The sequence below is a fragment of the Myotis myotis genome, unplaced genomic scaffold (genome assembly GCF_014108235.1).
Source record: "Myotis myotis isolate mMyoMyo1 unplaced genomic scaffold, mMyoMyo1.p scaffold_m19_p_2, whole genome shotgun sequence".
NCBI lineage: Eukaryota > Metazoa > Chordata > Mammalia > Chiroptera > Vespertilionidae > Myotis > Myotis myotis.
The window spans coordinates 105,533,744-105,547,847 of record NW_023416324.1 but is presented as its reverse complement, the minus strand read 5'-3'; the positions used below and the strand labels follow the sequence as shown (position 1 = coordinate 105,547,847).

The window sequence follows — 14,104 nt, the reverse complement described above, 5'->3', positions numbered from 1 at the left end:
TAGCTCCATACTGTTCTCCACAGCGGCTGCACCAGTCTGCATTCCCACCAGCAGTGCAGAAGGGTTCCTTTTTCTCCACATCCTCTCCAACACTTGTTGTTTGTTGATTTGTTGATGATAGCCATTCTGACAGGTGTGAGATGATAACGCATTGTCGTTTTGATTTGCATCTCTCGTATAATTAGTGACTTTGAGCAGGTTTTCATATGTCGTTCGGCCTTCTGTATGTCCTCTTTCGAAAAGTGTCTATCTAGGTCCGTTGCCCATTTTTTTATTGGGTTGTTTATCTTCCTTTTGTTATGTTTCATGAGATCCCTGTAAATGTTGTAAATTAAACCCTTATCGGTGGTATCATTGGCAAATATGTTCTCCCATGTAGTGGGTCTTCTTGTTGTTTTGTTGATGGCTTCCTTTGCTGTGCAAAAGCTTTTTATTTTGATGTAGTCCCATTTGTTTATTTTCTCTTTAGTTTCCATTGCCCTAGGAGCATTATCAGAGAAGAAATTTCTTCAGCATATGTTTGCGATTTCGCTGCCTGTGGATTCCTCTAGTATTTTTATGGTTTCCCGTCTTACGTTTAAGTCTTTTATCCATTTTGAGTTTATTTTTCTGTATGGTGTGAGTTGGTGATCTAGTTTCATCCTTTTGCATGTATCTGTCCAATTTTCCCAACACCATTTATTGAAAAGACTGTCTTGACTCCATTGTATGCTCTTGCCTCCTTTGTCGAATATTAATTGGGCATAGTGGTTTGGGTCAATTTCTGGGGTCTCTATTCTATTCCATTAATCTGTATGTCTGTTCTTGTGCCAGTACCAAGCTGTTTTAAGAACAGTGGCTTTGTAATACTGTTTGATATCTGGTATTGAGATGCCACCTACTTTGTTCTTTCTCAGGATTGCTGCAGCTATTTGGGGTCTTTTTTTATTCCAGATGAATTTTTGGAACGTTCGTTCTAGATTTGTGAAATATGCCATTGGTAAATTAATGGGGATTGCATTGAATCTATAAATTGCTTTGGGTAATATGGACATTTTGATGATGTTGATTCTACCAATCCATGAACACGGTATATTCTTCCATCTGTTTATGTCTTCCTCTATCCCTTTTTAGTGTCCTGTAGTTTTCAGCATATAAGTCTTTTACCTCCTTAGTTAAGTTTATTCCTAGGTATTTTAATTTTTTTGGTGCAATGGTAAATGGGATTGCTTCTGTAGTTTCACTTTCTGTAAGTTCACTATTGGTGAAAAGAAATGCCATGGATTTCTTAGCATTAATTTTGTATCCTGCTACATTGCCGAATTCATTTATTAAGTCTAATAATTTTTTGATGGAGTCTTTAGGGTTCCGTATGTACAGTATCATGTCATCTGCAAATAAGGACAGTTTTACTTCTTCTTTTCCAATCTGGATGCCTTTTATTTCTTCTTCGTGTCTGATCGCAATGGCTAGTACTTCCAGTACTATGTTGAACAGGAGTGGTGAGAGGGGGCATCCCTGTCTTGTTCCTATTTTTAGGGGGAATGGTTTTAGTTTTTGCCCATTGATTATGATGTTGGCTGTGGGTTTGTCATATATGGCTTTTATTATGTTGAGGTATGATCCCTCAATTCCTATCGTGCTGAGAGTTTTTATCAAGAAAGGGTGTTGGATTTTGTCAAATGCTTTTTCGGCATCAATTGATATGACTATGTGTTTTTTTCTCTCAATTTGTTTATGTGATGTATCACATTTATTGATTTGCGGATATTGTACCATCCTTGCATCCCTGGGATAAAACCTACTTGGTCATGGTGTATGATCTTTTTGATGTACTGCTGGATCCGATTTGCTAGGATTTTGTTGAGGGTTTTGGCATCTATGTTCATGAGGCACATTGGCCTATAATTCCCTTTCATTGTATTGTCTTTATCTGGTTTTGGGATTAGGGTGATGTTGGCTTCATAGAATGAGCTAGGAAGTGTTCCTTCCTCTTGGATCTTTTGACATAGTCTGAGGAGGATAGGTTTTAGGTCTTCCTTGAATGTTTGGTAAAACTCCCCTGTGAAGCCTTCTGGCCCCGGGCTTTTGTTTGCTGGAAGCTTTTTGATTACTGCTTCAATTTCCTCCATATTATTGGCTTATTGAGATTTTTAGATTCTTCCTGGTTAAGTTTTGGAAGGTTGTATTTTTCTAGGAATATGTCCATTTCCTCCAGGTTGTCTAGTGTGTTGGAGTAGAGTTGTTCGTAGTATTTTCTAACAATCCTTTGTATTTCTATGGGGTCTGTTGTTATTTCTCCTCTTTCATTTCTGATTTTGTTTATTTGGGTCCTCTCTCTTTGTTTCTTGGTGAGCCTGGCTAGGGGTGTATCAATCTTGTTTATCCTTTCAAAGTACCAGCTCTTGGTTTTGTTGATCTTTTGTATTGTTTTTTTGGTCTCTATGTCGTTTATCTCCACTCTGATCTTTGTTATTTCCTTCCTTCTGCTTACAGTGGGCTTTTTTTGTAGCTCTCTTTCTAACTCTTCGAGTTGTAGAGTTAGGTCATTTATTCTCATTGTTTCTTGTTTCTTGCTGTAGGCTTGTAGAGCTATGAACTTCCCTCTCAAGACTGCTTTTGCTGTGTCCCATAGGTTTTGGATTGTTGTGTTTTCATTGTCATTTGTTGCCATGATGTTTTTTATTTCTTCTTTGATCTCACTGGTAACCCAGTCATTGTTTAATAGCATGCTATTTAGTCTCCATGTGTTTGATTTTTTTGGATTGTTTTTGTTGTAGTTGATTTCCAGTTTTATGCCTTTGTGGTCTGAGAAGATGCTTGATATGATTTCAATTTTCTTGAATTTGAAGAGACTTTGTCTGTGACCCAATATATGGTCTATCTTTGAAGATGACAAATGTGCACCTGAGGAGAATGTATATTCTGTGGCTTTGGGGTGAAATGTTCTGAAGATGTCAATTAATTCCATCTGATCTAGTGAGTCATTTAGGATTGATGTTTCTTTGCTGAGTTTCTGTTTAGAGGATTTGTCCAGTGGAGATAATGGGGTGTTAAGGTCCCCTACTATGATTGTATTGCTGTCAATCTCTCCCTTGATCTCCTCCAGAAGATTTCTTACGTATTTGGGTGCTCCTATATTGGGTGCATATATATTTACCAGAGTTATTTCTTATTGTTGGACTGCTCCCTTTAGTATTATGAAGTGGCCTTCTTGATCTCTTTTTATGCCCTTCACTTTGAGATCTAATTTGTCAGATATAAGTATTGCTACCCTGGCTTTTTTTTCACTTCCATTGGCCTGAAAAACCTTTTTCCATCCCTTCACCATCAGTCTGTGTGCGTCTTTTTTCTGAGGTGGGTTTCCTGTAGACAGCAGATATATGGGTCATGTTTTCTTATCCACTCATTTACCCTATGCCTTTTGACTGGGGAATTTAATCCATTAACATTTAAAGTTATTATTGTTAGAAACTTGTTAGTCTCCATTTTTGTTCTTTACCGCTGCGTTCCTTCTTTGTTTCCTGTTTTTTTCTATTTACAGCAGACCCTTTAGCATTTCTTGCATTGCTGGTTTGGTTGTAATAAACTCCCGTAGACCGTTTTTGTCTGTGAAGCTCCTGATTTGACCCTCAATTTTGATTGATAGCCTCGCTGGGTACAGTATTCTTGGATTCAGACCCTTCCTTTCCATGACTTTGTATATTTCATTCCATTCCCTTCTTGCCTGATGTGTTTCTGTTGAGAAATCGGTTGCTAGTCTGATGGGGGATCCTTTGTAGGTAACTTTCTGTCTCTCTCTGGCTGCTTTTAAGATTCTTGTTTTGTCGTTGGTGTTTGCCAATTTAATTATTATGTGCCTTGGAGTCGGTCTTTTCGGGTTCATTTTGTTTGGGACTCTGTGAGCTTCTTGGATTTGTGTGAGTTTTTTACTCCCTTTATCAGGGAAATTTTCTGTTACTATTTTTTCAAACAGGTTTTCTATTCCTTGCTCAGTTTCCTCTCCTTCTGGCACCCCTATTATTCGGATGTTGTTTCATTTAGCATTGTCTCAGAGTTCTCGTAGGCTCTCCTCCTGCTTTTTAATTCTTTTTTTTCTAGAAGCTGTTCTGTTTGGGTATTTTTTTCTACCTTGTCTTCTAGCTCGCTGATGCGGTCCTCTGCTTCTTCTAGTCTACTGTTGATGCTCTCTATTGAGTTCTTTATGGCACTGATGTCATTTTTCATTTCTTCTTGGTTTCTCTTCATTTCCTCTTGGTTCTTCTTCATTTCCTCTTGGTTCCTACACATATTGTTGAATTGGTCTTCCATTATTTTCATCCACGTTATGGCCATTTTTCTGAGTTCTTTCTCTGACAGGTTGCTTGCCTCCATTGCCTCCATTTCGTTTACTTCCTTTTCTGATGATGCCTGTTTTTCTTTCATATTTGGGTTGTTTCTTTGTTTCACCATGATTTCTCCTCTCAAGGTGTTTGGTTATGTAGTTCTCTCTCTGCTGCGCTGATTGAAAGGCACAAAATACAACACAACAAGGCACACTGTACAAGGCACTGAACTAAATGCATTCACGATATTAATAACCCCAAATAAAGGTGACCCCCGCGCGAAGAGAATTAGGGGATAAAGAAGAAAAAAGAGAAAAAGATTAAAGAGAAAAATAAAAAACAAAAAGGAGTGCCGAAATGAGATTGGGAAAAGGGAGAGAAGAAAAAAACAAAGAGACAAAAAAAAAAAAAGTAAGAGAATGAAATAGAGGTGGGGAAGAGGCTATTTGTATGGGGAGAAAACTCCAAGAAACCGCAACCAATCTCAATGAACTCCAGCAGCAGATCCCTGGAGACTAATGCAAACTACAAACAACCTCCAATATCAAGCGAGGCAAGGGAAAACAGAAGCACAAAAATATCCAGATAAAGAAAAAGTAAGCAAAACAGAAAAATGAAAATGAAAAACAAAACAATTTCCCACACAAGCATAAAAAACCCCAATATACTCAAAATCAAGCAAACACTAGCAAAACGACAGAGAGAGAGAGAGAAAAAAATTAGATAGTGAAGAAAGATAAGAGAGAGGTGTATATGGCTTTAGAGCGAGAGATTGGAAATTAGATATATAAGTAGGCTGAAATTTAGACAGTGGGTAGAAAGAAGGAATAGGGAAAATCCAAAGCAGGAATAGGGTAAGAGAAACAGGACAACAAAAGGGGAAAAGTGAGGAAGAGAGTTTTGGCTTAAGGGTAAATGTGAGATAGAGAGAAATGATGCTAAAGGAACGATGAAAATAGAGTGTAGAACATTAATCCCAAAATAAAATAAAGAAAAATAAAAAAATAAATGACACTTGAAAAAATGGTAAAAGGATAGCAATAATACTGGTTAAAAAATGTAGTAATTAAAAAGGTAAAATCAAACGATGAAAAAAATAAAAAATAAAAAAAATAAAATAGGTTCTTAATGAAATGGTGAAAAAAGAATTAAAAAAAATATATATATATAAAAATATTCAGGTGCTTCAGATCTTCCACTCTTCTTTTTGGCAAGCCTTAGTCCTGCCAGGCATTCAGGGGAGTGTTGAACTTCCCTGCAATACACTGTCCCTCTGTGCAGTAAACCACAGACCTGATTTTAAGGCAGGTTGTATTTGTTTACCAGACTGCCTTTATTTGTGATCACAGAAGAGACAGTTCGTGGCTCTGCCTCTGGGTGGCAGTGTGTCTGGATTGACTTCCAAGGCTATAAGTCCTCTCTATCAGTAGGGTTTTTTTTTTTTTTCCTCTATGGTATTTGGAACTGATTTGGGAAAGACCACTGCCCAGAGCTGGTTCTTTGTTACTGCCCGCTGTTTCCCAGGCTCCCCAAAAAGAACTTTCCCCTACAGGCTCTGCGAATGACCCCAACTGGAGAATCCCATGCACTGGGTTTAATAATCAAATGCACGGATCTAAGGGGAACTGTAACAGGAGCCTGATACGTTGTGCGAATCCGCAAGCCTCCACCTTCCAGGTCTGCGCACAGTCTCCGCACGCAGTCTCCGCGCGCACATTCGCCCCTGGCACCAAGCAGCCAGCAGATTGGCAAAGTCCAAGGCTGCTTTTTTACATCCAGTCCAGCTATGGGCTTATTTTTAGCGTTCCCTTCTGCCAGCAGCCCTGTGGGGCCCCTTCCCCACTCGCGGGTCACGCTGGTCCCAACAGCTGAAGACTCTGTGGGGCGCAGATTTTGCCCCGCGTGCCCGAGCTCGGTTCTCTCTCCAACCCGAATTGCAAACCGCACCTTTAGGGGATGTCTAACCTTTCCGTGAGAAGAAGCAGTGCTTGTCTGAGTTCACGCAGTCATGCTGCTTGCGATCCCTTGTTTCCAGGTTAGTAGCTGGTCTCTGGATGCCGGCAACAACCACCCAAGATGGTGCTGTCTCCGCTGCTTAGCTGGCGCACCATGAGAGGTTTCAGCCGCAGTCTCCAACTGTCCTTTTTTTCCTGGGGGTTCTCGGTCTTTCCTAGCTGCAGACAGTCTCTCAGCTGAAAATCCTCTGCCTATTCGGGCTGTATGTTACCCGTTTCAGCTGCTCACCCTTATCTGCTCCAGGACAAGGCACAGGACACGTCCGTTTATACCGCCGCTATTTTCCCTCCCCTTCCATTTTTTTTTTTTTTTTTGGCATTCTCATTAAGATCCTTGAAGGTTTCACTAAGTTCCTCAGAGGTTTGAAGAAGATTCTTGAGTAACCTTATACCTGTGGTTTTGAACTCTATATCCAGTAGTTTGCTTTCCTCCATTTCTTTCATTTGTGACATGTTTCTTTGTCTCTACATTTTAGCTGCTTCCCTGTGTTGATAGAGTGTCTTTGTGTGGTAGGTATTCTATTGGGCCCAGTGGCTCAGCCTCCCCAATTACCTGAGGTGGACACTCTTTGTGCACCCCTTTGTGGGCTGGGTGCACAGTCTTGTTGTAGTTAAGCCTTGATTGCTGTTGGTATCCCTGGGAGGAAATGACCTCCAGGCCAATTGACTGCGAGGAGCCGCTGTGTCTATAGTGGAAGAACTGCTGTGCTGGAGACACCATTATGGGGCAGGACTTGCTCCAGTGGGGCTTTGGTGCTCACTGAGTCTGCCTCTTGAGTGTGTCACTTATGGATGTGAGGAGTTGAAATCTGGTATCTGACTACTGGGTACACTGACTCCTGGATCTCTAAGGAGGTGCAAAGTCAGCCACTGCATGAGTCCACCCAGCAGGAGCTACAGTGAGACCTGCAGATTTCTCCTCTTTGTTTGGAGTTTGGAAGTTTTGGAGCTCTCTAACCTAGCTGCAGTTTGTTAGGTTAGGCAGTGAAAGGACATGCGATTCATTTGCACCACTGCGCACAGCTTGGGTGGGGTTGTAAATTGGGTTGGGCGGGATCTCAGAGAATCACCAGGGTGGAGCAAACAGTGATGACTGCCCATCAGCCCTCTCCACATCTCCATTTCTCCTTGTCTCGGCATCCCCAAGTCCCCAAGTCTGGCGCCCCCACAGTAACAATGATCCCTGCGAGCAGCTCTGCGAGAAAGCCACCCTCACTTTTCAACGTGATGCAAGACAGTCCAGTTTCTCCCCGTAGGAGTCTGGGTCCCGAGCCTTGCTGGAAACAAGTTTAGTGTAGTCGGGAGCTTGTATCTCCCTTCCGATTGAAAAAAACCGTGCACCCAGTTGCAGCCCATTTTGTGTGCCTCCATACCTCTGCTCTTGGCACCTCCACAGCTCCTACCCAGTCTCAATGTGCTTTTTTCTTTCCTTCTAGTTGTAGAACTTCCACTTAGCCAGCTTTCCCATGATTCTGGATGATAGCCGTTTTGTCTTTTAGTTGTTTTAATGTGGTTTTGGGGGGTGGCACGTACAGGTATATACCTTATGCCGCCATCTTGGTTCTCTGCCTAAGCAGCAATTTCTTATATATGAGATCTAAAACACAGTCAACCAAAGAAAAATAGATAAATTGAATTTCATAAAAATTAAAAACTTGTGTGTGTCAAAGAATACTATTAAAGAGAAAAGGCAGTCTACAGAATGAAAAAATATTTATAAATCATTTATCTGGCAAGAGATTTTTAGCCTAAATATGTAAACAATACTTACAATGCAACAACAAAAAGATTAAGAAATTCATTTTTAAAGTGGTTTAAGGAAGGATTTGAATAGACATTTTTCCAAAGAAGATATACAGATGTCCAGTAAGTACATGAAATGGTGCTCATCATCATTAGTCATCAGGAAAATGCAAATCAAAAGCACAATAGGAGCCTGGCTGGTGTGCCTCAATGTTTGAGCATCAACCCATGCACCAAAAGGTCACCTATTCAATTCCCAGTCAGGGTACATGACCAGGTTGCAGGCTCAATCCCCAATAGGGGGCATGCAGGAGGCAACCAATCAATGTTCCTCTCTCATCAATGTTTCTCTCTCTATATCTATCTTCCTCTCTCTCTAAAATCAATAAAAATAGATTTTTAAAGAAAACATAATAGATACCACTTCACACTCAGTAAAATTACTAAAATAAAAGATAATAAGTATTGGTGAGGATGTGGACAAATTAGAGCCCTCATACACTTCTAATGGGAGTGTGAAGCCCTTTAGAAAATAGCTTGACAGTTCCTCAAAAAGTTGAACATGGAGTTACCATTTGCCAACTCTAATATATATATATATATATATATATATATATATATATATATATATATATATATATGTGTGTGTGTGTGTGCGTGTGTGTGTGTGTATACACACACACACGCACGCACGCACACACACACAGTGGGGCCTTGACTTATGAGTTTAATTCATTCTGAGACTGAGCTCGTTAAGGAGCTCATTAAGGAGCTTGTTAACTCAAATTACTCTATCAACTCAATGCAAAAAAATAGGCCGAGAGACAGCTGGTATCTCAAAAAAACTCCTTAGTTGGGACACTCGTAAGTCAAGGCCCCACTGTGTATGTATGTATATATCCTATCTAATAATAGACAACATAGTAATTGACCATACCTCCGCTACACTTCCCATTGGCTAATCAGCAAGATATGCAAATTAACTGGCAACAGAGATGGCAGCTGGCAGCCACGCAGCTGAAGCGAGCAGGAGGCTTGCTCGCTCCAATGATGGAGGAAGCCAAGGTTCCCCGCCTGCCGTGGCCCAGCTCTGAGCTCCTGAAGCAATAACGTTTCAATTATAGAAGCTAAACAAACCCCAGATACCTGCTTTCAGCCAGCCATGGCCTCATAGCTGGAGCCAGACCTCAGAGCTGTAGCCAGCTCTCAGCTCAAATGACAGCTACAGAAGGTAAATAAATCCCAGAATAAAAAAAAAAGTGAAAAAGCAGTGGCTGGGAGCTTCAGTTGCCCACCAGCCTGAAAATGGCCCTCAGCCCCTCACCCAGGCTGACCAGGCACCCAAGCGGGACCCCCACCATGATCCGGGACACCCTTCAGGGCAAACTAGCTGGCCCCCACCCGTGCACCAGGCCTCTATCCTATATAGTAAAAGGGTAATATGCAAACTGACCCTAACAGCAGAAAGACTGGGAATGACTGGTCACTATGACACACACTGACCACCAGGGGGCAGACACTCAATGCAGGAGCTGCCCTCTGGTGGTCAGTGCGCTCTCACAGGGGGGAGCTCTGCTCAGCGACAAGCCAGGCTGATGGCTGCCAGGACAGCAGTGGTGGTGGGAGCCTTTCCTGCCTCCTCAGCAGCGTTAAGGATGTCTGACTGCAGCTTAGGTCTGCTCCGCGCTGGCAAATGGACATCCCCTGAGGGCTGCCGGGCTGCCAGACGGATATCTGATTGCCATCTTAGGCCCAATCCCCTGGGGAGCAGGCCTAAGCCAGCAAGTGGTCACCCCTGAGGGTTCCCAGACTGTGAGAGGGCACAGGCCGAGCTGAGGGACCCCCTACCCCTGAGTGCACAAATTTTTGTGCACCAATATATATATATATATATATATATATATATATATATATATATATATATCTGTATTTGTACACCAATGTGCACTGCAGTGTTACTTATAATAATAGCCAGAAAGTAGAAACAATCTAAATGTCCATCAAATGATTACATGATATATAAAATGTGATATATCCATGCAGTGAAATATTAGTTGCCCATAAAAAGTAAAACAAAAAGAATTTTTAAAAAAGGAATGATCTACAAAGGGGTTTGAAGGAAACTTTTGGGGTCCTGGAAATGTTCTGTATCTTGCCTGACTGCGTAAGTTTGTGAAAATTCATTGACTGTACACCAAAAAGGGTGACTTTTACTATATGTAAATTATTTCTCAATAAACATAAAAGAGCATTACAGTAAATTCAAAATTAATGGAATATAAAAAAAGAGTAAGGTAAAAAGAATGCTACAACATAGGTACTAAGTGAAAGAAACCAGACACAAAGGCTGCATATGTGATTTCATTTATATGAAATATCTACATTAGGCAAGTCTGTAGAGACAGTTGTTTCCAGGAACTGAGGAGGGGGCCAGGGGATGGAAAAGACTGTTAATAGGGATGGGTTGTGAAGCCTTTCTGGAATTAGATAGCAGTCATTAAAAGTACTCCTTTAAAGTAGACCTTATTATCTTTGTGAGGTTTAACAGAAATTTACTGTACTAATTATGTGCTAGTCTTGTGGTAACCCACTACAGCCTAATGAAGTAGATATATTATTTCTTCAAAGGAGGAACAAACCTAATGCATAGAGAGTTTAACATGTTACTTCATGTTTCAGCCTTATTTCTACACCTTTGAAATAAGAATAATTATCTCATAAAATTTAAGAGGACTAAATAAATTGATATGCAATACCATTAGAACAGTGTTGATACAATAGTACATAGTCGGAAGTTAGAACATCTTGTTATTTCTAAGTGGATGTTATGGGATTCATAACATCTTAATGTAAAAAGTCATGCTAACTTCCAATATATTGCAGTATTAATGATATCTAATACTTTCATTTATTTTTTAACACAGGACCCCCTGGAGCATCTGTTCTTCCACCTGCAGGCTACCCAAGGGACGTGCCTATGGGATATTATAATCCACAGCAGCCCAGTGCCTTCCCGTACTGCCAGCCAACTGGTGGTACCCATCCTATCCAGTACCAGCCTGGCAACTATCCAGTGCCAAGTCAGTCTGCTCCAATAACATGGATGCCAGGGCCAACTCTTATGCCAGACTGCCCTCCTGGTCTGGAATACTTAACCCAGGTACTTTATACAAATCCAATTTATATTTTCTAATGAAGTATGAGTGGGGATTCAATAAGAGACAAAAGACTAAATTTGAGTGGGTAAAGTAACAAACTAGTAATGACAGATATCTAATTTGTGAGATTAAGAGTGATGGTACTAATTTTAGAAATGTGAAAGGAGGTCAGAGAGAATAGGTGTGGTTTTGGTGGGATGAGTATGGTTTTTCTAAAGGTTATATGTTGAATTTTAAGACATTTATGATGCCCTGTCAAAGGCAGTTTAAAATATAGGAATACAAATATAAGAAAAACTAACAAAGATCCTAATCGGGGTGCCATTTGCAAAGAAGTAGAGTTAACATGAAGAAAAGCAACATAAAAAAAGAACAAAACAGTATATAGTGAATGAGTTACTGAGTGCCTTAGCCCATTACCTTTTCTCACCATCCATGCCTCTTCCCCCAAAAAATACATGCGATATAAATAAAAATAGGGGACCTACCAAAGACATGGCTTCAGGCAAAATTCCAAAGAACCACTTCTCATAGTACAGTGACTCTATAATTTCCACCTATGTGGACATTCTGGAGCTACAGATGTCCAGATCAGAAATGGCAATTTGCCAGGTTGCTGTACTAAATGGTATGTTTCAAAACCCATGTCAAAAACTAAAAAGGATTGCTTAATGAAAATAAGATGAAGCTAGTTTTGCAAGTCCCTTAGAAACAACTGAGCCATGTTTTACTTTTAGAAAAAGGAAGTGTTGAAAGGAATCACAAGTAAGGAAATTGCCTATTCAATACTTGTCTTCCCACATAGTCATCCAAATACTCCTTTAAGTTGATATCTTTTCTTTTCAGTTTTATATAATGAGAAAGACTTTGATAATCCTTTACATTGAAACCATGGCTACAATGTATTGCAAGTCAGTACTGTTGGATCAGGAAAATTTGGATTTTAACCCTTTGAGTACCAACCAATATCCTAGGAACTATGCTAAAATTGCCAAGGCATTTTTGCTGATTTTACAGCAGTTTAGGAAAAAAATTATGAATCGCAAGTAAATGAAGTTACATATTCAAAAACTTAAGGAAACCTTTACTACATTGACATATTTAGCAATATCATCATCAGTAATAAAAGCAGACTTAGAACTGGACGCCATTTCAAACCTTTGATAGCGCTCCCGGCACTTTTGGCGAAAGACAGGAGGAGCGCGATCATGCTCCCAGCACTCGAGGGGTTAAATGAGCCAAAATTCTTATTAGGTTGTTGTTTTGACAAAATAATGACAAAATGCAAAGCCAGTCATTCAGGTAAAGTGCTAGAGTAAACTACCACTGTATTATTTTAGAACCTTATAAAATATGTATAAGTTACTCAATTTTGGAAAGTCTTTTATTATACCGGATAAATAACTCAAATTGTCCTTGGAAATCATAGATCTGGAGTCATTTCTCTTTTGAAAATGTATAACTTAAATATTAAAAAAAAACAGCCCTGACCGGTTTGGCTCAGGGGATAGAGCGTTGGCCTGCAGACTGAAGGCTCCCGGGTTCGATTCCGGTCAAGGGCATGTACCTTGGTTGCGGGCACATCCCCAATAGGAGGTGTGCAAGAGGCAGCTGATCGATGTTTCTCTCTCATCGATGTTTTTAACTCTCTATCCCTCTCCCTTCCTCTCTGTAAAAAATCAATAAAATATATTTTTTTAAAAATTAAAAAAACAGTCTAAGTGCCCATCAACAGATGAGTGGATTAGAAAACTGGTACATCTACACAATGGAATACTACGCTGCTGTAAAAAAGGAATTCTTACCATTTGCAACATTATGGATGGAACTGGAGAGCATTATGCTAAGCGAAATAAGCCAGAGAAAGATAAATATCACATGATGTCACTCATATATGGAATATAATGAACAACATAAACTGATGAACAAAAATAGAACCAGAGACATAGAAGCATCGAACAGACTGTCCAACCTATAAGGGAAGGCAGGGTGTGAGGGTGTAAGAGATCAACCAAAGGACTTGTATGCATGCATATTAGCATAACCAATGGACACAGACACTGGGAGGCGGGGGTGAGGGCATGTGCTGGGGGATGGGAGAGGTCAATGGTGGGGGGAAGGAGACTCATGTAATACTTTAAACAAAAAAGAATTTAAATTTTAAAAATACAAAAAACTTTCTCATTTTCTTCTATTACTCTGACTAATGTTACATTATCATATTTCATGAATTCTGTTTTTCCTTTCAGGAATATTTTGAGTTAAAAGAAAAAGAAACAAAGCAGGTTTGGAGCCAGACAAACCTGGATTTTAATTCTAGCTCTGCTCCCCCCTTACTCTACAACCTTGAATAGGTTTGTAATGTGCCTAATATTTTTGGCACACAGGGCCCACCCAATGGATGATAGCTGTGTGGATTTATTAGATAAAACACCTTGTATGTGAGCAGAAGACATAGAGCCCTTCATCTTCTTGTTTGTTTGTTTGGTTGGTTTTTGTTTATTTGTTTTGTATTTGTGTTTGTCCCATCATCTTCTTTATCATTTTCTTTATCCTACCCTTTCTGCCATCTCATATGCAGATCACATGTATCTTTATCAGAACTATCAAGATTATAGCATTCACAGTAACAGGATTATGTTATTTCTAGAGTATTGGCTTAGCCCATGACTCCACCAGTTTGTTAGAGAGCTGTTTCTTAACAGCCATACTATCTTATTGGTCAAATTTCTTTCACATTAATGGATGTCATGTCCTTAGAAAATTTTGTTCAGCAGTGGATGCTTTTAACATACAGTGAATATTTTTACTTAGTCCTAGATTTTAACTTTCTAGATTTTTAAAGGGGCCATGACCTGCCTTAGTGGCCACTTTTGATATTTTT

At 39.9% G+C, this 14,104-nt stretch overlaps 1 protein-coding gene across 2 annotated transcripts in view; it reads left to right on the top strand.

Moving 5' to 3' along the window:
• PLSCR4 (phospholipid scramblase 4) overlaps positions 1 to 14,104 on the top strand; it is a 57,335-nt gene that overhangs the window by 29,736 nt on the left and 13,495 nt on the right. The window contains exons 4-5 of one of the 2 annotated variants that reach the window (XM_036351706.1): positions 10,987 to 11,222; positions 13,470 to 13,505. In XM_036351706.1, the coding sequence (XP_036207599.1) occupies positions 10,987 to 11,222; positions 13,470 to 13,505 (272 nt within the window). The remainder of the gene's footprint in view (positions 1 to 10,986; positions 11,223 to 13,469; positions 13,506 to 14,104) is intronic. The other variant, XM_036351707.1, reaches the window with a different exon arrangement.